General features: G+C 39.9%; 8 protein-coding genes and 1 non-coding gene across 9 annotated transcripts; 4 read left to right on the forward strand and 5 right to left on the reverse strand. All coding sequences in view use genetic code 12, as the record gives it.

The window, feature by feature from the left end:
- Nucleotides 1-418: 418 nt before the first annotated feature.
- On the forward strand, nt 419-5576 carry MMS22 (Mms22p; the record flags this gene model as incomplete). The annotated part of the gene is made up of 1 exon (XM_064919152.1): nt 419-5576. The coding sequence occupies exon 1, from the start codon at nt 714-716 to the stop codon at nt 5574-5576; it is 4863 nt and encodes a 1620-aa protein (XP_064771990.1). The 5' UTR covers nt 419-713.
- Nucleotides 5572-7476, reverse strand: SWC4 (Swc4p). The gene has a single exon (XM_064917988.1). The coding sequence runs from the start codon at nt 7444-7446 to the stop codon at nt 5668-5670; it is 1779 nt and encodes a 592-aa protein (XP_064771991.1). The 5' UTR covers nt 7447-7476; the 3' UTR covers nt 5572-5667.
- Nucleotides 7477-7921: 445 nt separating this feature from the next.
- Nucleotides 7922-10760, reverse strand: RJT20DRAFT_64234 (cullin). The gene has a single exon (XM_064921068.1). It carries the CDS (start codon nt 10705-10707, stop codon nt 8149-8151), a length of 2559 nt encoding a protein of 852 aa, XP_064771992.1. The 5' UTR covers nt 10708-10760; the 3' UTR covers nt 7922-8148.
- A 901-nt stretch (nt 10761-11661) lies between these two features.
- LEU1 (3-isopropylmalate dehydratase) lies at nt 11662-14310 on the forward strand. The gene has a single exon (XM_064917989.1). It carries the CDS (start codon nt 11770-11772, stop codon nt 14080-14082), a length of 2313 nt encoding a protein of 770 aa, XP_064771993.1. The 5' UTR covers nt 11662-11769; the 3' UTR covers nt 14083-14310.
- A 598-nt stretch (nt 14311-14908) lies between these two features.
- RJT20DRAFT_157557 (condensin complex subunit 2/barren) lies at nt 14909-17000 on the forward strand (the record flags this gene model as incomplete). Its single annotated transcript, XM_064919153.1, has 1 exon — nt 14909-17000. The coding sequence occupies exon 1, from the start codon at nt 15030-15032 to the stop codon at nt 16998-17000; it is 1971 nt and encodes a 656-aa protein (XP_064771994.1). The 5' UTR covers nt 14909-15029.
- On the reverse strand, nt 16996-18601 carry RJT20DRAFT_123030 (nicotinamide-nucleotide adenylyltransferase; the record flags this gene model as incomplete). Its single annotated transcript, XM_064915948.1, has 2 exons — nt 16996-18210; nt 18292-18601. 2 exons carry the CDS (start codon nt 18599-18601, stop codon nt 17342-17344), a joined length of 1179 nt encoding a protein of 392 aa, XP_064771995.1. The 3' UTR covers nt 16996-17341.
- A 2056-nt stretch (nt 18602-20657) lies between these two features.
- Nucleotides 20658-20749, reverse strand: RJT20DRAFT_t169. The gene has a single exon. It is a non-coding gene; the product is annotated as a tRNA-Ser (tRNA).
- A 1894-nt stretch (nt 20750-22643) lies between these two features.
- Nucleotides 22644-24598, forward strand: RJT20DRAFT_151847 (major facilitator superfamily domain-containing protein; the record flags this gene model as incomplete). Its single annotated transcript, XM_064919057.1, has 2 exons — nt 22644-22870; nt 22919-24598. Exons 1-2 carry the CDS (start codon nt 22808-22810, stop codon nt 24596-24598), a joined length of 1743 nt encoding a protein of 580 aa, XP_064771996.1. The 5' UTR covers nt 22644-22807.
- Nucleotides 24599-24634: 36 nt separating this feature from the next.
- On the reverse strand, nt 24635-25463 carry RJT20DRAFT_64246 (uncharacterized protein). The gene has a single exon (XM_064921070.1). The coding sequence runs from the start codon at nt 25364-25366 to the stop codon at nt 24671-24673; it is 696 nt and encodes a 231-aa protein (XP_064771997.1). The 5' UTR covers nt 25367-25463; the 3' UTR covers nt 24635-24670.
- Between the last annotated feature and the right edge of the window lie 224 nt (nt 25464-25687).

The following is a 25687-nucleotide window of genomic DNA, read 5'->3' on the forward strand; positions in this document are numbered from 1 at the left end:
ATCCACCCAATATCCACACCCAACATTACATAGCTCAATCCACTCCACACCCTTTAAGGATAAAATAAAGGATTTATACCCCCCTTTACAATGTAATTATTATACCTAAATTTGAAACTAAATCAAAGAATAATGAACTTTTTATATTATTTCAATTAGATAGTACAGATAATGGTAAGATATATAATAATATATCAGCTATACCATCTGCCACTCCAACCATCACGCCTCTTCCATAACATCTTCATCTTCGTAACATTCCTCCTCACTACCATTCCTTCTTCACTACCAGTAACTCACAAATCAACCGCCAGCACATTTTTTTGCAGCAAAAAATTACGCGCTCACTAAAAAACGGCACGGAAAAAAAAGAAGTAAACACAAATTTATTTAATGTTTGCTGATGTTGTATGTTTCAGTAAAGGGTTGATTCAATCGTAATAGTAGTGGTTGGAATCTGGCAAGAATTGGATATATTCATCGTAACGGGTGAAAATTCATAATTACGAAGAAAACAAGAAATTCGCCTGAGATTTGGTGTTTTTGCATCGATACATTGATTGGTTGATTTGGTAGTTGTTACTTAGTACCAAACAGCAGGTTGATGTTGTTTCTGATTTGCACAGTTCTGATGACCTCCATTCAAGAATACCACCAGCAAATAGCAAGAAAACCAAGAAAAAAGCTCTGGTGAAGTTGTTATACTTAAGACCATGTCCGATCTGCAACTGGTGGACTTGGTCCCAGACTCAGAGAGCGAAGACAACGCCGAATTGGACTCTTCCATGATATCTCCATTGAACATGGCATCAGTTTTGACGGATTTGTCGCCATCGAAGCGAAATATCATCCAATCAAACCTTCAAAAGTCAACCAAATTTTCCGGTTTGTTCAGCAACGACGAATGGAATGACCTCAGCATAGTAGTAGCAAAACGCCGTAAAGAACGATATAGAGAAGAAGATACAGTGGAGGACAGTGAAGGAGAACAGGATAAAGATCAGTACTTATCAGGTTCCAACGTGAATCAAAACAACAATATCATTAATAATACCCATACTCAAGCTCCCAGCATAAATAGCATTAGCCCTGTTCACAAATCAGACCATGAAGACAATAATAATTTACAAATATACCTCGACTCACGAAACTACGAATCAGCAGCAACTTCTCGACGCGGTCTCCGCAAACGTAATTTTGCAAGCACTCACCCCTACTTGGCGGATCAAGCCCATTACTTGGGTCTTACCAGCATAGACTATCTCAATGAAATATACCAGGAGAACAATCACGATCTAGAGCCTATCGTAAAATATCTAAACTACACATATATCAAACAGAAAGAGCTGAACCCGAGAGATGAGAAGTTCAAAGCTAAGAATTTCTATTCAATCCTTGGAAAGCAATCTCGTTTGGCAAGGAATAAGGAAGAAGAAGAAATTGAGAAGGAAGCAGAAACTAGTGTTCAAGACACCAATGAAAATTATGAGTTGGCCGATTCTCAGGCATTTGCAAGCTACAGCCAAGGCGTCTACGATTCAAATAGTGAGTATAATAGTGATCTGGATGAGTCAATAGATCTCAATATTCCCTATCACGAACTAGATCAAGAGTTCAAGTCTATCTACCATAGAAACTTCAGCTCTGAGAAAAGGTTACATATTCCTTCCACAAGTCATCACGGTACGGCACAGCTTTCCTATAAACATAAATTCAAGAAGACCCCTCAGGTGAAAGAGCTTGAGCATAGAAAAGGCTTAGCTGTAAGGAAATATGGTCCAAAGGCACACAAGGCAAGTACTCTGCGGTATGAGATGCGTCACTTTGTCAGTGAGGATTTCGATGAACCAGCAGAGAGCAGTGCTAACTTTTACCATCAGGTTGATCTCGAGAACCAAGAAGAAGAAAAGACAGGCAAGATCCCAAGATTGGATACTTTTGGTATATTATCTGATAGTTCATCATCATCTGAAGATGATCTCTCTCAACATGGTAACGACTTATTTGATGACAGTCCTACCAACTTTAATACGAGCGACTTGAGTGTTGAACAAATTGGAGTTGAGCTTGATTTGAAGCTGCCGTCAGCTCCAGAAGATGCTGACCTATTTGATATCCAAGAAGGAGACTTTGTAAACCCAATGTTTGCAAATATTGGTTCTGGTAAACGCAAGAGGAATACACAGGATGGACCAAAGAAGAAAAGAGTACCCTCAACTTCCAAGGGAACTCAAAGAGCTTCTTCAAACAAACCAAAAGCTCAGCACAAAAAGTCAGGGTCCTCACATACGAAGAAGAAACAAAGGCTTTTATCTGACACTTCATTTGGTAAACTTCCGAAAAAGAGATTAACCTTAGCACCTTCCAGAATTATGAAGAAGAAGAAGAAGAAACGTCCTCCCAAGAAACATGATAGCTCTGCGCCTACAAAGAATACAAGAGAGCTATTCAGTTCGGAGTATCAGTTTCTGCGCAATCCCGTTCAATCAACCATCGCGTTTGAAGCAGAAAGCGACAAAAAATATGTTACTGATAGAATAGTGTCCATGAATCCTTCTCTTCCAAGGTATTACTCTCCAGATTCATTGGTTCAAAATGAAATACACTTTCCTAATCATTTCATTTTGGGAACTATAGATATTAAAAGAATTAAGCAAATGGATGAAGGCAAAAGGTATGTTTTACAGAATGATTCTGTCTACATCAAAGTCATGGGCGAAAATTTTGCATTCACTTTGTTTAACAACAATCATTCCCACATGGAAGGATTTCTATCCTTTTTAATTAGACTCGTGAAGTCCAGAGCATTTTTAAATGATGCGGTTAGCAATGAGCTCTACGAGGCCCTCAAAGGCATCCTAAAATGGGCCTTGATTGTTCAAGAACTGCCTTCAGAAAAATGCTGGCGTCTTTTGAATAGTTTGCTCTCGGCAACAGCAAACGTACAAGATTACACAACTGCTGAAAAGTGTAGGTTTTGGTTTCCATATACCTATCTTTTATATTATACCCTTTTTACAATTTCTAGGACCACTTCATCAGAAGAACCGAATATTGATATACAACGCAACTTGAGAGATATGAGCCAAAGGTATTGGATACTCTTCTTTCGAAATTTTGAAAGTAATGACTTTGCATTAATGCTTTCGGAAGGCAAAAACTCAAAGAGCTACGAGTCATTCTATATCATGTACACGTTGATGAAGGACTCTAAAGACTGGTGGCAACAGATTAATTGTGCTCTTGTCGTTGTTGCTACTGAGGTTGATATAGAAATTATCTTGGATGCTATTTATGCATTGGCAGTATTTTGTCCATCTTCCGGTATCAACTGGTCCTCGTTTTATCGCATATACGAGTCATTTTCCAGGGATTCGGATTCTCGTCTCCATAATCGGTTTCTTGACATTGTGTATTCATTAAACAGGAAATTCGGATGGCCTATTGAAGAAAGAATGATCCTTCAGTTTTATGCCGCCATTACATCAAGAAAATTTGCCAATTTTGATGATGAATGGGTAGTACCTGAATTGATGGGTAGAATCCGAACAAGAGATGACATTCCCGACGGCTCTTTCTTCGAAAGGTTTATGCTTTTTCTTTACTCCTATATTTCCGAATTACCAGAGGAATCGAAAACAAAAAGACTTATTACAAAATTGTTCACTTCCAGTCGTTTCAACTACCTGAAGGGCAAGGAACACTTTGCAATGTTCATCAATAGATGCAACTTTATTTTACTATTGACGCAACTATCGAAAGTGGACCTCAAGAATCAGCTTTATGATCTTGTTTTCCAAATTTCGAATACGAGAGATGCAGAAATTTTGAAAGTTTCAATAGATGCATTGAATTCTTATCTTGAGATATGCATTTCCAAAGGATTGGACGTACCAACTGATACAATGTCGCTCTTGGTTAACTCCTTAGGACAGTGTTACTTCTCACTCTCTGGCGTTATAAAATTATGGAAGGATCTCATGGGCATATTTGAAACTTTAGTGACTCCATTTGTTCATATAAGATATACATCACAATTCCTTACAATCGTCACAAAGGTTGACCCCGATACACCTAGCAGAATGTTACTTGAGATGTATAAACTAGCATACCAATGTTTGCAGAGAATTATAAACGACAGAAGTAAATTTGATGAAACCAGAGGTCTTTCTCAGACGATCCAAAACTTGAATGATGCAAACTACAGAGTGTTGAACACCGAAATGGGCAGATTTCCTTTACCAACAGTTGCAGAAGAAGAGGGAGCTAACGTCAATGTTGAGATTGGCATCAAAATATGGATACGATGTACCCATTTATCAAGCAAACCCAATTGGGATAAGCTTGCCTTGCAAAGCTTTCCATATATTGGTAACCACTATCTGCGCGACAAGTTCATCTTATTCTTCTATAATGAGATCTTGAAGTTTCATCCTCTCCAAAACTGCAAAGATATGGTTGTTCTTGCCGCCGTAATAAGTTTGTGTTCGTTTTCATTTTCCAAATACCTAGCATTGATATTAAATCTGTTGATTAAGGAGAAGAATGAAGTTTTCACCTTTCAAAAGAAAGTACTGTCTGATGATATCTCGGTCTTCCATCTTCAAACTATCAGGCATCGACTTCTTTCAAACGTTCTATTAAACATCTCCAGAAGTCTGAAAATCAATAATATAGCAAAACGGAACTATTTGGATGAAATTGTGAAGACGCTCACTAGCGAATATGACAGATATTTTTCATCGAGTTGGTACAAAGGGTTTTGTACTAGTCTGGTCATGTCAATCCAGAAGCACTTTCCGGAATTGATATCTGATGATAAAGTATTGTCGCTTGCCTCTAAATTAGGAATACTGCATTCTGAACTTGACTGGTTACATTGGCAAACTTTACCAACAAGCCAAAGATTATCTAATTTGCATAATGAATTGGCAAATGCTTTACACTACAAGAAAGATTGCGATGCAGTATTGACTAAATACACGATGGCGGAAGATGTCGACTTGCTCTATCACTTGTTAAGTATATACTCGAAGGCTATTTCATTGAATCAAGGTGATAAATGGAAATTGGTTTCGATATTACTTCTGTTCTTCTCGGAACGGATGAAGCAATTCAAATTTAATATCGTTAGTCCCTCGTTCAAGAGATTTTTGAAGATGCTAACAGAATTCCCGAAGTTACATTCAAAACAAATAACCCCTGGTGAAAGCTATGGCCGTACGTCTTCTTTAGTATGCATTGCTGAAATCCTCTTGTACTCAAACATTGTCTTTGATGGATACAAAGATTTAGAATTTGTGAAGAGCGTCTCCGCTTACTTCATAGATTCTCACAATAGTAATTGTGGCCCCAATTCTAGTTCATCATTATCTTATTCCTTCTCCGCATTAAAGTTTTACGACATCAGTCCCAGTGGACAGGGTTTGGAAGTTGCTCCCATTGAACCACCGCCGGCTGAAGTTAGGGAAGACGTAGAGATGCTTTTACTAAAAAAATTAGATGAACTTCGTGAGGTCACAAATCCGCATCATGAGTCTTCTACGACTCCCATACCGTTTGATTTTGGTTTCTGAATTCAAACATTGCATTTTTCAATTCAAACGCAACACTTTTATACCTTATTTTACATAAACGCATTAAATATACATACATATAATTATAAACTCATTGAAGTCCTCTTTGACTCTTGATCAACCTAATTTCAGCCTCCAACTTATCCTTTCCTTTCTTCAATTCCAAAAGAGCAACAACTGATCTGATGAGCTCATCATATTTCGTCATGGTCTTTCTGGTGGGCATTACAGGTTTCCAACTAGTACCACCAGCAGTAGGAATGTCGAGCTCTTGAAGTACCGCATTTACCGATTTAAGAACAGATTGCTTCTGTTGTAACCCTGGCAACTTTTGGGTGGATCTTAAAATCACACCAGGGTTAAGCTTCTCAGTACCATGAAAGAACAAGCCGTAAGCCTCTTCCTCTTTCTGAGTGAGTCTCTTCATTAGCAATTGCTGAATAGCATTAGACTCGCGTTTCACGTTTGGATTAAGATTTTGACTTTGCTTGAGCAATCCAGAAAGATATTGCTGTAAGTGAGTTTGGAATGATCTATCCTTCTTGAACGATGACGAAGCAGCGATTGGGATTGGAGGTGGAACCGGTTCTTGATTTCCAGTTGTGACCTGTTTTTGTTGTTGTTGTAGCTGACGCTTTTTTTGGTTCTTATCTATTATCATTAAATTATTGTACAAGTTTGTAAGACCCTGGGAAGATTGGAACTGCTGCACTTGTTGTGTAGTCTGTGGAGAGTCCAACAAAGTTAAAAGATGAGACCTTTCGATCAACATCTTCTTTGCGGCTAATTCGAAACGGCGGGCCTCTATGACTAAAGATTCTTCTTCTGCTATTTCGGCGGGTGTTCTTCTAAGTAAATTTTCTAAGTATTGTTTCCTTTCGAGCTCTCTCGGTTTGGAGTAAGCACTGAGAGACTCAATGAGGGCAGGATTTGAGGTAGACTGATTCTCTAGGATTTTGATGCAGATTCTATAAAATTGTTCTTTTAAATCCTCCACTGAACGATGAGTTGGATAACTGAATCTATCATAAATAACGGGCCATTTCAACTCGAAGTCACCACACAATTCAAACAAGTACTGAGTTTCTTCGTAGGACCAATCTTCGGGCTCAACCTCGGCGGCTTCAATGCTTTCTTGACTGTCCTTAGCGTCCTTTGAAGAAGAGTCATCAACGGAAATAGTATTGTAGGATTCTTTGTCATTTGCATGTATGCTTTCTGCCTTTTCCTTGTCTTCTTTCTTGTCCTTAATTGGCGAATCTTCGGATTTGACTTTCATCTCATCTTCAGAGCTCTTCGAATCAGATTTATCACCGATATTGGCGGCCTCTTTCTGCTCTTTCTGTTCCTTTTCTCTTCTTTCACGATCTCTTGCCTCCTGTTCTCTCTTTTCCTTCTCACGCTGTCTTCTTTCCTCTCGTATTCTCTTTTCTCTTTCTTTGATTTCTTCCATAAATTTTTCATAGGTTTCTTCGTCCACTAATTCGGGAATGTCTATCTTTACGTTGTATTTCTCAAAGAAATACGGCTTTTTGGCCTCTTCTTGTTCCAAGAGTTCTCTTGACCCTTTCACCCAATGTGAGAAAGTCACGTCCTTCGAATCTGTATTATGCTTATTTGGCTTGAACGGCATCTTGGTCCATGGTGAAGCCTTCAATTTGAGCAGAGCTTTGCTTGCAGCAGTTCCTGCCAAGGGTAAGTTCACTGGCGGAGTATTTGGTCCTAACAAGTTATAAAGCTCTCTAGCCATACCAGACTGCCTTTGACCACTACCGTACGGATCATTGCTTGTTTTCTGTTTTTTCTTCACGGGTTGCTTCAGCTCGTCTCTCTGAACGTTTAACACGTCCAAGATATCGTTGGCTGACATTTTCCAATGCAATTATCTATGATAACAGAGGAGGAAAGATGATTGTAAATATTACTTTTGTAGTTTTGTAGTTTTGTAGTTTATATCGTTCACATTTTGGAGGTTGGGAAAGAAAGTTTGCATGTTGGAGAGTTTGCGAGTTGAGTATGCATGTTGTAGCGCTACCATTTGTAGTATGGTTGTGGGTTATGGGTTATGAGATAAGGGAGTGCATACTTGGAGTTAATCAGTTATATTTGAAGTGTTAAGTGTTATTAGCAGTAATTTGATATGTGGTATGTTAGATTTGATATATGGTATGTTGATATAGAGGGTATGGAGATTCGGGAATAGAAGTATGGTTGGCGAAGGAATTGGAATTTAAAAATGAAGAGAGAATATTTTGTGTGAAGAAAATTGGAGTGGTTCCTTTACCCATTCATCCTTCTCACTGTTAATATGTATAATGCGTAAAAATTAGATGTTTGTTTCTTGAAGTAGTTTATAAGGAAGAAATCTTGCTTTCTTGAAGTTGTGAACTATCTGAATGCTAGCAAAAAAGTAGTTTGTTAATTTCTTTATGAATTGTACTGAAATTTCACTCACCTAGCGTTCTGACCGTTTCGTTCAATTTTGCTTTTGGTAACTATACAGTATAACATGTTACTCTATACATCATTCGCTTCTGCTGATATTCACGCTACTCTCATTATGCTGCTCTGATTATGCTACATAGTGGTAAGTGTTTTTATCATCGTCATCTCTCTTCAAATACTCCTTTTCAATTAAATCCTCGATTCTTTGCTTTATCAAGATAATCAGAGGTTGAAATCTGTTAGCGAGCTGCTTAATGAGCTCTTCTATAAGTTTGTTGTGCCTGACGGTGTGTCTTGATTTCATGATACGAACGATTGCAGCATTTACCTCAAGTTTACGGCCCTCTGCAATATTACTTTGCACTTCCTCTGCTTCTTCTTCCTGCTCCGTCTTTTGCTTAGCTTTAGATGGTGCAGCAGAGGACGATGCGGAGACTGTCAAAACCTTGACTTTGATCGATGGCGATTTGAAGTTTTCGTTCAATTTAAACACGTCTGTGTTATTCACTTCCTTTGTCATGGGCTTTTTGATCAACAACCTCAGTCTTGGGGCTACCGCAATAGACTGCAAGTGCCTCTTCAAATCAGCCTCGGGTATCCCAGTGAGTTCTTGTATCTCGTCATATGTGAGCTCCTTTTGTTCATCGAAGGCCAGAACCATTGTTCCGTCGGCGTTAGAAGATTGTGGCGCAAAAAGAAGCATGATGATACCAGCATAAGTAGACATATTGATCTCATAAGTTCTCGACGGGTATGTGATTCTCATGTCTATGGATCCAAACTTAGGACTCCAATATAATGACTTATTGTCGTTTTTCTTACCTGAAAACCAGAACTCCTCAAACTCCCGAATAGTATTACGTAGCTGTTTAGGCCACAAGAATGAAACTTCCCCAGTATCTGATTTGGAAAATGACTTGTAGTCCTTGGTCATAGATTTAGGCCAATCTGTGACATTACAGATCTTAAGCTCAAGATCAACCAAGTTCTGCTTCTGGTTCTTGCTGATATGTTTTTTATATTCGGCAGTGGTATCCTTGGACAGCTTGATGTCTTTGTTCATCTTAATAATCTTATCAAGGGAGGTGGTACCCATTTCTTCTCCTAGTTTGGAGAGTATTAATTCTTCAAGGTCGACACCTAATTTGTTGTTAGCATTTATTGTTTGAGAGGCTCCCTTCGAATTTAAGAATCTCTTTGCAAAGTGATTTGCATAGTTGGCTTCAAACGCATCTTTGTCCTTTATATATCTCAAGAATTGAATTGACCGGTTGACAAATACATCCGTCAGATCAGAGGAACTTGTGCTGATGTCTTTCGATGGTGATGGTTTCCCAAGTTGCTTGATGTAGTAGTCCATGTAGACAGACAAAAGCTCCGGTGCATTTACGCTTATATTATTTTTTCTATTAGTTCCTGAACCATTAATGAAGTCTCTCATAGCATAAGTAATAGTTTGCTCGACGATAGGATTCAGTGCAAATGCCTCAGCCAGTAATTTCATGATTTGTTCACGATACCGCAAAACAGTATCTATCCATTTTGTTGCAAACGCAGTAGAATTTGTAGCCGTTTTCTTTTCTCCTGCGTTCTGGAGTGAAGTCTTAACAAACTCAGGAAGTTGTATACCCTGAGCAATTATATTCTCCTTTAAACGTAGCCTGAGTAATTGGTATTCCAGGTCAAATCTGCCAATTAGTTCGTATAGTATTCGTAATTCCGCCAAGTGATGTGTTGACTGTCTATCGTCAAATATGTTTCCAAGAACTGGTTGTAACCAGTAGGAAAGACCTTGCTGCTCGTACGGAAGCGAAATTATGTCGTCTATCTTGTCTTTTATGATTATATTGTTCATGAGGTCTATGAGTTTTGGGTATGTTGAAGAAGGTAAATAGAAATTGATTCTACTTTCTTCTTCTTTTATGAATTGTCCGGCTTCCCGTATGTATCGCGATCCGAGGTTATAATTTACAAATTCCTGAGACAAATTATAGAAGAAAGTCTCAGAATTTTGAAGGAATGTTGGCTCAAACATGGTTTGGAAGTAGTTCTCTCCGTATTGGATATCTGTTCCAGCGCTTTCCACGAGCAATTCCAACATGTTTATAAGCTTTGTAATGTACATGGTTGTAGTGATCACTTCTCCCTTTCTGTTTCTAGTTATCTCTTGAATCACTATGTCCACGATTTTTCTTCCCACTTCATCGTGGTTATGCTTTATCACGTTATCTTTGAACAATTCTATGCCTAGATCGTATATGAGCAATTTCTTGTGTTCTTTTACGTAAACACGGTTGAGATACATGAGTACGTCGCTCACGAACTTCATTGATTGCAAATGCTCGTCCCATTCCAATATCACGGCCTTCATGAAATCTTCGTGATCGGATATGGCAAGAAGGTGGTCTCTTCTGACAAGCAAATGGTGTGTAATGAGACTAGCTACATTATCGTACAACTTCGCTCCGTACTTTCTAAGCACCAAAACATACGCTTTTCTGTAGAGCTGTTCATACGAGAGATTAGACACGTTTTTGCTCTGAATCTGAGTAATGGCACTCGATAAGATGGACCAAGATTTTTCAAAGTCCACTGTAGGATCTGAATTGGAACCATCAAGAGACGAGCTAACAAGCGATTTTCTGGGAGGTCTGATTTTCGACCTTCTGCTACCGGACGGAATCATTGTAATTGACCGAATTCCATCCACTAATCCAACCGCTGGTGAAGAACAACTAGAGAAATAAAAGAAACACTATGTTGCTTTATATTCTTTATAGGCGTCTAATGTGAGACAGATACTGGGTGTTTGTAACCTGTAAAGAGAGGGAGGATGTAAGATGCAAAAGAGAAGATCGAGACGTAAAATGCAGTTTTAGGAGGAGGAGGAAGATGAGAGAGAAAATTGCAGTTTAGTTGTGGGATGTATGCAGGATGTTGTTGATTCTGGTGGAATAAGACATATGGTAGCGCCGACAAATGCAAAAATGCCAAAAAGATCACAACAGTAAAGAGTTAGTGGTGGTGGTGAGTTAGGCATGAGTCCGGTGAAAAATCGAGGTGTCGGTGCGACGTCTCCTTGTAGCTGGGGAAAAATAGCGATACAGGCCATTTTCTGGGGCAAGCAGCAGTGGGATGCTTTTTTTTTGGGTGGTGGTGGTGGTGTGCCTGGCGGTTATGCTGTTTGTGGAACATACAGTGTAATAACAATTACACTCTACAGTAGCAGGAGCCCATACTTCAAGCTAAACTTCAAGCCAAAGACCCATGGAATTTCAACGAAATCATCCTCAAATGACTCAGATACCCCTGTTCCGCTGCCCCGTCAAAGTCACATATGGATTTTGCACTCTATGATCCTATTTCCTACGTCATCTTCCACGTCGCTGACCGCATCATACCGTCCAGGAACTGCAACACCGACGCATCACCGTCGGTAACCGGGTCACGTGACCAATCCCGCCTCCTCCTGCCTTCGCTGTTGACTAATAATATGGTCCTCATTGGCTTCCCCGATTGCGAAACCGGAGCGAAACCGGCATCCGGCACATATCGTCAATGACTCCGCTTGTTCGAATGGACATATATAAAGAAGACAACCTGGAGACTTCTGTGATGTTTGATTTGGAGGTGTTAAGTAGTTGAAACCATCACCGGAGGCTTACTATTCTATTGGTATAGTTTTCAGAATTATTGCATAAGAATAAGTGGTAATAACTTGCACTCCAGAGAATTTATCACTGCTGCGATGGCCCCAAGAACATTATACGATAAGGTCTTCGAAGACCACATAGTCCACAAAGATGACACTGGATCTTACTTACTTTACATCGATAGGCATTTGGTGCACGAAGTGACCTCACCACAAGCGTTTGAAGGTTTAAAAAACGCAGGTAGACCTGTCAGAAGAACCGACTGTACCTTAGCAACCGTCGACCATAATATCCCAACCATATCTCGTGCTAACTTCAAAGATGTTGAATCTTTTATTGACCAAGACGACTCCAGATTACAAGTGAGTACCTTGGAACAAAACGTCAAGGATTTCGATGTGACCTACTTCGGCATGGACGACGCCAGACAAGGTATTGTGCATATTGTTGGTCCAGAACAAGGTTTCACATTACCAGGTACCACTGTTGTCTGTGGTGACTCTCATACTTCTACTCATGGAGCCTTTGGTGCTTTAGCCTTCGGTATCGGAACTTCCGAAGTGGAGCACGTCTTAGCTACCCAAACCATCATCCAAACCAAATCCAAGAACATGCGTATCTCCATAGAAGGTGACTTATCCGAGGGTATTACTTCCAAGGACTTGGTTTTACATGTCATTGGAGTCATCGGTACTGCTGGTGGTACTGGATGTGTGATAGAATTCGCTGGAAAGGCCATCGAAAACTTATCCATGGAAGCCAGAATGTCTATTTGTAACATGGCCATTGAAGCCGGTGCCCGTGCCGGTATGATCAAGCCTGACCAAACTACTTTAGACTATGTTAAGGGTAGACCATTAGCTCCTAAGGGTGCTGAGTGGGAAAAGGCTGTAGCATACTGGAGCACCTTACACTCTGATGAGGGTGCAGTCTTTGACTACGACATCAAGATTGCTGCTTCTGACATCGTTCCAACCATAACTTGGGGTAACTCTCCTCAAGATGCACTTCCAATCACAGCTAAGGTTCCAGATCCAAGCACTGTTTCTGACCCTATCAAGAAAGCTGGTATGGAAAGAGCCCTTCAATACCAAGGTTTGACTCCTAACACTCCATTGGTCGACCTCAAGATCGACAAAGCTTTCATTGGTTCATGTACCAACGCTCGTATCGAGGACTTGAGAGCTGCTGCTAAAGTTGCTAAGGGCCACAAGAAAGCTGACAATGTGAAGTTGGTCTTGGTTGTGCCTGGTTCTGGTTTAATCAAGGCTCAGGCTGAAAAGGAAGGCTTGGACAAGATCTTTGAAGCTGCTGGTTTCTCTTGGAGAGAAGCTGGTTGTTCTATGTGTCTTGGTATGAACCCAGATATCTTGGATCCTGAAGAGAGATGTGCTTCCACTTCCAACAGAAACTTCGAGGGTCGTCAAGGTGCTCGTTCCAGAACCCATTTAATGTCTCCAGCCATGGCTGCTGCTGCTGCTATCAAGGGTCATTTCACTGATATCAGAGAGTATGACTACGACACTAGTGATGAACCAGTTGTTCACGTTGAACATGACGTTGAAGACAAGCTTTTACAAGATGCTGTGTATGAGCACGAAAAGGAAGTGATTGAAGATACTCCAGGCACCGAACAGGAAAGATTATTAGATATTCCAAAGGAGCCAGAATCCAAGAAAGCAAAGACTGCTGCACCAACTGGCGGAAATGCTAAGTTTACCGTTCTTACCGGTATCACTGCCCCATTATACAAGGCCAATGTCGATACTGATGCCATTATTCCTAAGCAATTCTTGAAGACCATCAAAAGAACTGGTTTGAAATCAGGATTATTCTACGAAGCAAGATTCACTAAGGACCCAGTTACCGGCAAGGATGTTGAAACTGACTTCGTTTTAAATGTTGAGCCATACCGTAAGGCTGAGGTTTTGTTAGTCACTGGTGACAACTTCGGATGTGGTTCTTCTAGAGAACATGCTCCATGGGCTCTTAAGGACTTCGGTATCAAATGTATGATTGCTCCATCTTTTGGTGATATCTTCTACAACAACTCGTTCAAGAACGGATTATTACCAATTAGAATCCCACAAGATGTGATTCAGAACACCTTGGTACCAGTTGTTCAAAACGGTCATAAATTAACCATAGACTTACCAGCACAACAAATCAGAGACGGTGAGACCGACGAGGTTTTGGTTGGCCACTTTGACGTTGAAGAGTTTAGAAAGCACTGTTTAGTCAACGGATTAGACGATATTGGATTGACCTTACAAAAGGAAGAATTCATCCAGAAGTACGAAGCCGTCAGAAGAGAGAAATTCTCGTTCTTAGAGGGTGGTTCCAAGTTAATCAAGCCAATCAAGGGTACCAAGAAGTCACTTTATGGAGTTAAAGCCCAAGAGTGGTAAGCTTTTTCATGTCTTTACGCAATACAATATTTAATCTAATGTAATATTTAAATCTAATACATTACTAGTCATACCATTAGGAATAGCCATTGAGTAGTCATTAAGTAGCATTAAGTAGTCATTAAGTAGCTATTAAGTTGCTGTTAGGTGAAACCAAACCTACTACTCACGGTTAACATTACCATTAATACCATTGCCTTAACAATCTCTTACAATTTTCTATTGACTTACTATTAACTTACAATGTACTATTAACTTGCCATTAATTTACCAGTAACTTACCATTAGCTTACCCTTACTATTAACCTGTAGTATTATCATACGATTGACTTACCATTAATGAACTTACTATCTGCTATTAACTTATCAAATACCTTTAACTTACCATATACCATTAGCGCGCCATTGCTATTATCTTACTATCAACTATTAACTCACCATTATTATTAACATACCTATTACTTACCATATTCTGACCACTACTATTAACTTACCATCTACTACTAACATACTCAGCATTTGGTAACAAGCAACAGCGTCCTGTAATCTCTTTTTTTTTTCTAGAAAGAGATTCTTTCCTCCATAAAATTATCACTTTCCCTATCACATACCCAACACTAACCCACATATATCATACCCCCATTACAACTACCATAACCTACCTATACACCCACCATCTTTCCCATATATTACAGAGCCCACTACATTATGTATCTCCTGCAGATAACCCGTTTTTGCAGCTTCTCGAAATCCAAATTAGGAGAAAAAATATGTCGATGCGGTCACGTGCTTTTGTTTAGTTTTCAGACCTCTTTAATGGTGTAATGAATGAAGTGATGTTGATAGGAAGAAACAGCTGAAAGTTACTGTAGAAAGGCTGAAAGGTTCTCCGGAGTGTTCTCGAGGTCCACGGGTAAAAATTCGTAAATGTTAGTGTAGAAATAACTATGAGTTCGGGTCCCCAATTAAGCGTAAGGCCATCGGCCAACGCTACAGACTTCGATCTATGGATCCGAATGGCTACAGACAATAAGATCAACGCCAAAAACTCGTGGGATTTCGCCTTGATCGACTATTTCCACGATTTGTCGCTTTTACGGGAAGGTACTAGTATCAATTTCCAAAAAGCGTCGGCAACACTTGACGGGTGTGTGAAGATCTACTCCTCCAGAGTGGATTCCGCAGCCAGTGAGACGAGCAGGTTGTTGACGGGTTTGGCATCTTCTAATCCGGACGATAAAGCAGGTGGAAAGGATTCAGGAGCTAGTAGTGACGACGAAGATGATGACGGACAAAATGTGCAAGTTCGAAGAAATAGAAGAACGGATACGGTGGAAACAACTTTGGTAAAATCATTTGAAGATATACGAGCGATTTCAATTGATACAGAATTGTCGGTGGATCCTATATTCAAAAGAGCTTTAGCTGATTTCGATGAGGGTGGATCCAAGAGCATGTTACTTAACATGCTAAATATTGACAAGTCCGGAAGAGTGGTCTTTGACACAACTTCGGATCCGAAGCTTACTGAAAAATCATCAGAGGAAACAGAACACAGCTACAAGGACAAAACAGAGATTCCTAGTGGTAATATGGCATTTCTAAAGAACATATTATTCCAAGGAGATATAGAGGACTTATCGATTTGTCCAATGGTTTCTGCTTTACAAGAAATTGTAGAGAATGGAGTAGACAAAGAGAACATATTTGCTCTGCTTGCAAATGAGCCAGACGATCAGGACGACCATAATGATTATAACGATTACAATTTCAATGAGGACGAAGAAGATGGAGAAGATGGTGTCGAAGATAACCAAATACCTGGAGTTATTAGCGAACACTCTGTCAATATAACTCTTCAAAGACTCTTCGACGAGAGTTTTCTTGAACCAGACGTAGACGACGGGCAATACACCAAGGAAACAGTTGACATACCCGATTACGACTTATTAGCATATTTTGATAAAACTTTGAGGCCTAGATGGTCACAACCAAATCATTGGAAGATATCCAATTTCTTAGGGAAAGAACGTGGAGAAGTGAATAAGCGAGGGCCCAAGATAAAGCCTCCAAAGTCGTCTGTTAAGATGATCGATTTTCTTAATGATGAAGAAGAAAATGAGGAGGAATTGTTTGCTGATCCAGCAGCTCCTCCTGTTTTACCACTCTCTCATAGGAAATCCAGACATACATTACCAGAGGACTACAAGTTTACTGCCAAGAGACTTATATATTTATTCACAAAACCACTGATGTTGAAAACATTCACCAAGAGAAGACAAATTTGGACGCAAAATCATGATAAGGACCACTCAGTTAAAGCGGATGAGAACTATTATTCCCAAAGGTACTTAGAGAACGAGGATATGGAGAGATCAAGGAGAATGGATGATGTCTTTAGAGAAGACATAGAAGAGCTCCATCAGTCCTATGATGCTTCGTATTTTCAAGATGGAAACTCTTTTGGTGACTTTGAAGATGACGATAATATAGACCCTATGGATGGGGGTCAACTTCACCCTTGTGCAAATTTTCTCTTAAGGCCGACATACATAAACTTTGCGAGAGTAGCCAAGAGAGTTGACATCAAGTTGCTTAAGTCCAACTTGTGGGACCGTTTAAAGGATGAAAGGATCTTCCAACCCAAACAGGAAATAAATGTGATAAGCGAGACTGACTGTGTTGGTGGAGAGGAGGTGACAGAATCACAGCCCCAACTTCCTCAAGAAGACAATAGTGTGGAGGAACTGGTGCGATTCAGTAAGGTTGTTCAAGGACTCTCTGATAAATATACCAAGAGCGAGAGGGAAGACTTGTCTACGAGTTTTTACTTTATCTGTCTTCTCCATTTGGCCAATGAGAATGGGTTTAGCATAAACAATAACGACGACTACACCGACTTATTAATTACGAATTAAATAGTCATTGCATTATGTATATAGTGCTGTTCATGGAAAGCCGTGAACAGCAAGCATTCATAGATATTATACAGACATATTATAAAGAGCGTGATTGAACAGCAATCAGCTGAAGGCCGTAAAACAAAAGTTGAATAGGCTAGGCAACAAAAATCTAAAAAGAGTGTAGCAAAAGACGTTTGTTAGTTGAATTGAAGGATGTTATTTATGACGTGAATGAAGAGATTTTCAGGCACACATCAGTATTCGTTATCGTGTGAATTGTAACCATGTTAAGTCCGAGAAACAAAAATCTATACTTTATCCATTACCCCAAGGCATTAAGGTGCAAAATTCGTGAATTAATCGACATTCTCGGCCATAACCTGCTTGACAGGCTCGGAGTCGTAGTAAAGTTTATATTGCTGGATGTATCTGATGACAGAATTAGGAAGCAAATATTGGACAGACATGCCTCGTCTGATGAATAATCGAATCTTCGTAGAAGAAATATCGTTGTAGATCAATTGTTTGATAACCAAGACGTTTCTTCTATGTTCATACATGATGTCGTGACTCAAGAGGAAACTTCTAACATCGGATCCTGTTCTTTCGACAATAAGACATCCGTATTTACCCAAAATATGATGCAAATCTTGATCAGCCCAGACATCAGGCTCACCCATAGATTCGATCAAATCTCCGCCTGCGAGTAACATTATCTTCACTCCTCTCTTCTCGCCTGACTTGGTCTGAATACCTCCTCTCTTGATGTTAATCTCTTCGTTGAAATGATCCAAGACCAAGGCAGTTCTTGTGTATTTGGGTTGTAACGACTCCCAAGCGTCTACCATAAGCCAAGAAGACGTACGTTCACAAGCCAACTCACACATCCTCACACGGTGGTGTGCTGGAGCTAATCCTTGTTTCTTGTAATTAGAAGAAACGGGTGAGTAGTATCCACCAATGACCTCAAAACGAGTCTGTTCGGAAATCGCGTCAAGAGCCATTTCAAACATTCGCAAATGGAGATAAGTAACAGGGGAAAATGATCCACAAGCAACAATTACCAATGGGTACTTGGAATCGTCCAGGAGTGTTGTGGCTAGTCTGTGAGTAGGGAATTCGTACTTATCCAAACTTCTAGCCTGCCTTTGAATTCCATGAGGAACTTCTTCCAAATCAGCGATCTGGTACCACTTCACCTCCACAGTTGGAGGAAGTATAGGTTCTTCTGCAACATTTCCATTGTTTTCGCCATTATTGATATTTCTGGACTGGATTGCTGAATCTGAGGATTCTGTTGGTTCACGGGTAGCAGCCTTTGCCGTTTCACTAGTATCTTCATCAGAAGAGGAATTGACTAGTTCTGTGTGGATACGAGGAATCTTTGAATGGTAAGTTCCGTTTTCATCGGATGATTCTTTGCTGTGTTTCAGTCTGCTTTTGGAAGGGTTATTCTTGGATGGATGTGGAGGAGGAGCATCCACAGCGTTACCCATGTCTGCCAACACAATTGGAGAGATGGGCATGTTCTTAGGGATCTGAGACGATGGAGCTGGCGGCTGGAAGTGTCTGGTCAACGACGGAGGAGTGAAGTTAGGGTCGTTTGTGGGGTCCATTGTGGAGACGGATTAGGTGTTATTCCAGGTGAAAATAGCAAGATTCTGGCGTATTTCGGTGGTGTGGAACAGCTTTTACAACCAGTTTAATGAGTCAAACGAGGCACAAATAGCGAAAAAGACTGTGAAACCACAATTAAAAAGAAAAAGCCCGTAGCAACTAGATGAAAGGTCTTAAAGTCTAGTGAATAACGGCGGCTTCTACGTGAAGGCGATGGTCCTACTATGGCCTTTCAGAAGGATACAGCAATAGCGAAGTGTCTAGCTAGCGACAGCGATGCCAAAAAAAATCCTATGCTAGTGATTAGCGAAAGAATATATATAAATAATCAGATTTGGTACCGTTAAATATGTTGCCTACCATCAGTAAATTAGTGACAGCGGAAGGTGTAAACGCCGGACGGGCGTGAGTCTGTCAGTAGAAACGGAGCCCAAATAGTGATTGTGGGCCAGAGGAAAAAAACTTTTGGGGGTGGACGATCGGATTTTGCGAGAGGTGGGCGTGAGAGATTGCGCCGTGGTGGGAGTGAGAGATTAAGGAAGAAATCGCAGGGGGAGGGAAGTGAGATACAGTATTTAGAGGGTGTGAAGTGAGAAATGAGATGTGAGAAATGTGATATTTGCAAGTCTGAAGTGAGGGAAGGGAAGTGAAGAGAAAGCGAAGGAGTTTGGCCAGGGAAAAATTAGGGAGATAATGTGACATGGGAAGGTGTGGGATCAAGGTGGAAGCAGAGTGGGATCAGGGTGTGCTCATTGGGTGTGTTCATTGGGTGTAAAACAGGGTGTGTTCATTGGTATTTTTTAGAGATATACAGAGTTATTAGCTGATATGGGAGGTTGCAGCTTCTTGGGTTATGAAAAAAAACCAATGAAACCAATAAAACCAAAGAAAACTAAAGAAAACCGCCTAAAGATGGGGCTGTCAGTAACATTATCGTTTTTTTTTATTCATTTATGGTTACTTTAATAAATTTATTCAGTTTATTTATTATTTAATATTTATTTATTTCTTGCAAAGATATTCACATTATTCTGTTATAGATGCTGCCTCTGCTGTTACTTCTGCTGCTGCTCCCTCTGCTGCTCCCTCTGCTGTTACTTCTGCTGTTACTTCTGCTGCCTCTACTACCACTGCTGCTGCTACAAAGACACCTGCTGATGGTCGCACTCACAGTTTTTTTCCCGTAGTAACTCTACGCTGAATTCAGATGCGAAAATTGTCTCTGCGCCGCCCCATCCACAGTCCTGCCAGATCTGGGTTACATTATCGGATAAGGTGATGCCAAACCGTGGGAAGAGAACTCTCTGCAGGGGGATAGCACCCAGTGTTACCAGTTGGTGTGTAATAGTGTGGTGGGGACAAGATACCGTGCGGTGAAAACACGACCGGGTTTACGATCTGTATTGTGACAGTTGTCAGGGGAGAAGGTTCTGTGTTAAGAGATGGGTGGGGGATGGACGGGAGGGGTTATGAATATGCCAGGTAGACAGAAACTTGGGAAAATAATGGTTAAATTACGATGAAAAAGTGACGGAGGCAGTAACACCGTAGTAGAGTCAGTCCATCCGAGAGTTATTTGACAGCTCTCCAGCGTTTGAAACTTCCCCTTAACGAGTCCCATCACATAGTGGCTCCATTCCGAGACTATTTAAATTTTTGCCGCAACAACAGTGCCAGCCTCGCGTAGTGATCCGGAGCCAAAGCCCTGAATTTATGGGTGGGACGGGAAACAGGTTTGGAAAGTAGGAACATTCGGCAGGAATGAAGGGTCCGTCAGAATGTACACAACTCCTGTGAGGGATAGCCATTTATGGGTTTATTTGTAGAGAAAGTTGACTTCTACATTGTGCGTTTACAATTGCACCTTGAGATAACTGTGGAGTCAATGCTGCATTTGGATGAAACTAAATTAGGGTAAGTTAAAGCTTCAACACAACAAGTAACCAAAAAATACTACCCACTTAGAGTTGAATGTAACCTTCATAAATGTCCTAGGAGTAATACCAGGAATTCTAACCACTTTAGAATCAGATCAATCAATATTCAAAAAAATGACGTCACAGACAGGATTCGAACCTGCGAAGGTAAAACCCAACACCTAAACCGCTAATAGCAGGGTGTCGCCTTAACCACTCGGCCACAGTGACGATTTTCTTGTCGAATTTGAAAAACTATTCATCATGACGAGTTATGTGAAATTATATACAGGTTTTTGGAAGACCTGTGCCGCAGTATTGGAACGGACTCAAAACATCCAAAACAGGCTACTGTACAGACCCAAAACCGGCAAATTCTAGGTATGACTCTTTTCTCTATCACTATTCCCCTTTATAGGATAAAGTTAAGATGAAACAAGGATGTACCCCCTAAAAGATCAGGTATGACTCTAAATTGACTAGCACCAAAAATCTATAAGAATCCATCTGAAAATCCATCTGAAGAACAATCGTTAAATTCATCATTCAACTTACAAAGAAATACCCCTTCAAAAAAAAAAAAAAAGCTCATAAATTTTTTACAAATTGCCTCCTTTCTACACAAATTTATTCAATTGCCTTGTATGATAATTTAGAGATAAAAGCTAGAGATGGTCATCATATTGACTTAGAAATAACAGATACTCAACTTAGAGATTGTTTAGAACATTACACAGATTTGGAGATAAGTCTATCTCCTGCACCAATAGATTTCAGTAGCAGTGACGGGAAAGACAGTGAGAATGATATAGTCGGGCCATTTGGCTACTATAGTTCACAGGCCATTCGAAATCTCCAAAGCAAGAATGCTGATTTGAGAGGTTCAAGAAGCCCTTAATTTTCCTCTCTTTGCTATCTAAAATCACAACTTGAAATACCCAGGAATCCCAATTCTATCGATGGCAGAACCATAGTGAAAAGCGAGGCGAATGATAATACTGAGAAGTGTTGAGGGCCTTCCCTTTTTCCTGAAGGCTAAATGAATCAACCAATATTTTTATCCAAAATACATTTTCGGGACCTATATTATCCTTGGACCAAGACCGACATCGATATGATGATTCGGTCGATGATAAGCTATGGTTGACAGAACTAGTCCTACCAAATCTATTCTAAATATGCTAATTGTACGACTCCGAAAAAGATTGTTATAACTTGCAACCGATAATAGTAGAACAAGTCAAGTATATTTTGATTTAACTTAGGTGAGAGAAATGTAGCAATCATTCTAGGGCCGAGATAAGTCCACCTAGATCTGGTATAGCCACTATTCCATTAAACGTCATTGCACGTATCTGCTTACAATTAGGAGTAGGCTTAGTGAATACTCCGAAACACGGAGGAATTATTTGTCGGGTCGACGTAGTTCGGCTTCTCTAAACAAACCTTCTAAACTTTGCTTGATGAAGTTCTATGCCAAAAGTTACTCTCTTATTTGGCCGTTGACACAGCCTTAAAAGTTCATTGGGACCCTTTATCATAGTCATATCTATTCCAGAATACACACTTCCAACTTAAATCTAGCTCAAGTGAAAGTTAGCAGAGAAATGTATGTGAGAGATCCATTAGCCACTTCTTCTGGTCTTGTCATTGATCAGTATTAGCTTGATCTTGACCGATTTTGTTAAAGACAATGGTTTGACGCGTATTGAAGAGGACCCTGAAGAAACGAAAACTGTGGTTGAGATTGATTAGATTCTTAGATTAGAGATTCTTAGATTAGCTTAGAGTCCTATTACTGCAAATAAATAATACACTTTTTAAATCTTCTAAAATAATTTATTTTCGTAACTTTGAGGTTGCAAACCACAAAAAATATAAAAACCAAGTGCTCTTATCGAACTGCCCATTTTAAACACACTTGGGATTCGGTCCCGAGATCGATCCGCTATATGACAGAATATTGTCGCAATATTCACAATTCGCTTAGTTATTCGGGTTTGGAAATATTTTCGTGGGAAGCAATAATTGACAGAATACATGTCCCGATTAGTAAATAAATCCGTCGGAGGGCCGGACCGATAGATGGTATGGACAAAAATTTTTATGATAGCAGATATATAGATAGCACAATCTAAGCTCACAAGATACAATAAAAATGCGCCCAAGGGATCTTCTGTATGATTTATTAAATACCAAAAAGTTTAAAATCGGTTTCCTCTCCAAAGACCATAGTAAAACCTTAAATTTCTATAGCATTGCGAAAGATACTATATTGTCAGAAACACCATGTCACACTCCGCAATAGTGCCGATAGTGCTGTCTACCAACAATCGTGGACATGTTGAGCAAGTATCAAAGAACAGAGACGAAAGTGAAGAAACTAAGATTCTTCTTGAGGACGAGTCTCAAGACCTTGCAGATCAGCTAGGTGATGCACACCTTAACATATTACCAACAAGAAAAATTATAGTATGTCTTGCAGCCTTATCTCTTGGACTTTTTACTTCGTTTGCGGACCAGACAAGTATAACAATTGCTTTACCAGCAATTGCCAAGGATTTGGATGCACAAACTACTATTAACTGGGCAGGTACGGCTTCATTACTTGCCAACTGTGTTTGCCAGGTCTTGTTTGGTAGACTTGCAGATATCTTTGGCCGCAAGAACATTTTGCTCACTTCCTTGGGCATATTAGCAGTAGCAGATTTGGCATGTGGATTTGCCCAAACTGGTGTTCAATTTTATATATTCAGAGCATTCGCTGGAATTGGATGTGGTGGTACTCAATCCTTGACAATGGTGATGTTAAGTGACATTTGTACATTGAGGCAAAGGGGTAAATACCAAGGTATATTGGGAGCACAAGTGGGTTTGGGAAATGGGTTGGGACCATTCATCATGGCGGCCTTCGTGGAGCACTTAAGTTGGAGGAGATTCTACAATATGATGCCTCCGTTGATTGTGGCCGTGATGGTTACAATATTCTTCTTCATTGACAATAAAAAGAATACATCACAACTAAATGATGTGCTAAGCAGAAGAGAGAAGTTCATGAATATTGACTATTTGGGAATGCTCTTCAGTACTGCTAGTCTCACGCTTTTGCTAGTAGCTCTCAGTGGAGGAGGTTCTACCTATGCTTGGAATAGTCCTTTGATTATCGCCATGTTCATCGTAGGAGGAGTTTGTCTTATTGGATTCGTGATCATCGAATGGAAAATCCCTAAATTGCCTATGATTCCGTTGAGTTTATTCTCAAGAACGTCTTTATCCCTCATTTTGAGTTCCAACTTCCTTTATGGAATGGCATACTATGGCTTTATTTATTACTTACCATACTACTTTCAAATTATTCGTGGACTTGATTCCATTCATTCTTCAATTTTGCTTCTACCATTAGTATTAACTCAATCCATAGCATCGATGATTGGTGGCTATATTATAAGTTACATTGGACACTATAAATACATCGTCCTTGGAGGTTACGGAATATGGACACTTAGTTGTGGTTTATTATTTCTATTCAACAGGAATACTAACTTTGGCGTCGTATGTGTTGTTTTGTTTTTAATGGGCATCGGAGTTGGATGGACTTTCCAACCAACCATGGTGGCAGCTCAGAGTCAGGCAAAGAAGTCAGAAAGGGCCGTCGTAATAGGTGCTAGAAACGTGTTAAGATCATTTGGTGGTGCTATTGGTATCGCAGTTGCCTCTTTGATTGTCAGCAATAGTTTATTGAAGGAGATCAACCAACAATATGTTGACCCCAATCTGATACTAAGTCATGCATACTTAAGAAACTTGAAGACTCATATCTACTCAAAAATAGACACTTCGAGCTTGGATCCCGCTCAAGTCGAAGTCATCAGAGGCATGTATATGAGATCTATTAGCCACTTCTTCTATTTGTGCTTGCCATTGATAGCCCTTTGCTTTGTGAGTACCATTTTTGTGAAAGACACTGGATTACATTGTATCGACGAGGAGCCTGAAAAGAAGAAGAAGAAGGACAAGGAAGCCCAAATGGGCGAGAATAAATCTGACACTTCCAGTAGTGCTGGGAGCTATCGTACATAAGCATCATTATATTAATAGCATTTTTTCATTATAATACATTTACCACACTCTAATCTATCTGGTATCAAATCTCTAGCGGCGACCACCGTTATTATTGTTGAGTATGTTTTTCAATATGTTGTTACCAATGTCGTTTAAGTCGACGCCACTTGATTTCAAATATTCTTCAGCGGACTCAAAGCCATCACTGACAATTTGTTGAATCTTCTCGTAGTTGAAGTCTTCCTTGTTCTTTTTGAAATTCTTATTCATGTATTCAAAATAAGCCGAAGGATCCACGTCGAAGTCGACATCGTAGTCTTCCAAGATGGATGAAGCGGTGTCCCCGGCATTCAGAAACCCATCTTTTAACCTTTCAAGTAGTTGTTCTGTGTTACTGCTAGTGAGAACCGTAGTTAAGAACCAAAGAGGACTTTTTTCACTTTCAGCACCTGAATCTTTCAAACTCTTTATTAGTTTCCATAAGTATGGAATATCGGCATTGACAAGTCTGTTCCACCCACGAAGGTAAATGACAAAAAGAACTACAATTGTTGCCAACACGAAGATCGTTTTGAGAGCGGTAATAAAGATATTGATCCACATTCTAATTATTCTGATCACAACCTTGTATAATAAAAAAGCACCTATGACGGCAAAAACTATAGAAGTAGCTTGTGGATGAGTCTGGTAGGCATATACCGAGAGAGAGATGGTATTTCTCAAGAAAAACGCAAGAGAAGTAACGAGCACAGAGCCCAAACTAGCTAATAATTCCAGAAACTCCATTATCAACGAATCTAACCGCTTCCAGTATACCTACAACCTAAGAAGAAACAGTTGAAGAAAGCAACCATAACCTTTTTCAAAGAAACTGAATCTTTTTGATTAACTCCACGTAAATAGAGGGCTTGCGGCACGTGATTACACCTAGCTACAATTTCCTAATTGGTAAAGGCTGGGGCCATTGGGGTTACCCGGATGCGGACATGGTTAGTATAAAAATTTGAGCGATGAAGCAAAAAGCTACGCTTTTCATTCGTGTTGTTTTGCTCTTTGAAAGTTGCCTCCGAATCTGAAATTTGGCAATAACCAGTCGTTATATACGTC

The sequence above is a fragment of the Scheffersomyces xylosifermentans genome, assembly GCF_036884685.1.
Source record: "Scheffersomyces xylosifermentans strain CBS 12540 chromosome Unknown RJT20scaffold_8, whole genome shotgun sequence".
Classification (NCBI taxonomy): Eukaryota; Fungi; Ascomycota; class Pichiomycetes; order Serinales; family Debaryomycetaceae; genus Scheffersomyces; species Scheffersomyces xylosifermentans.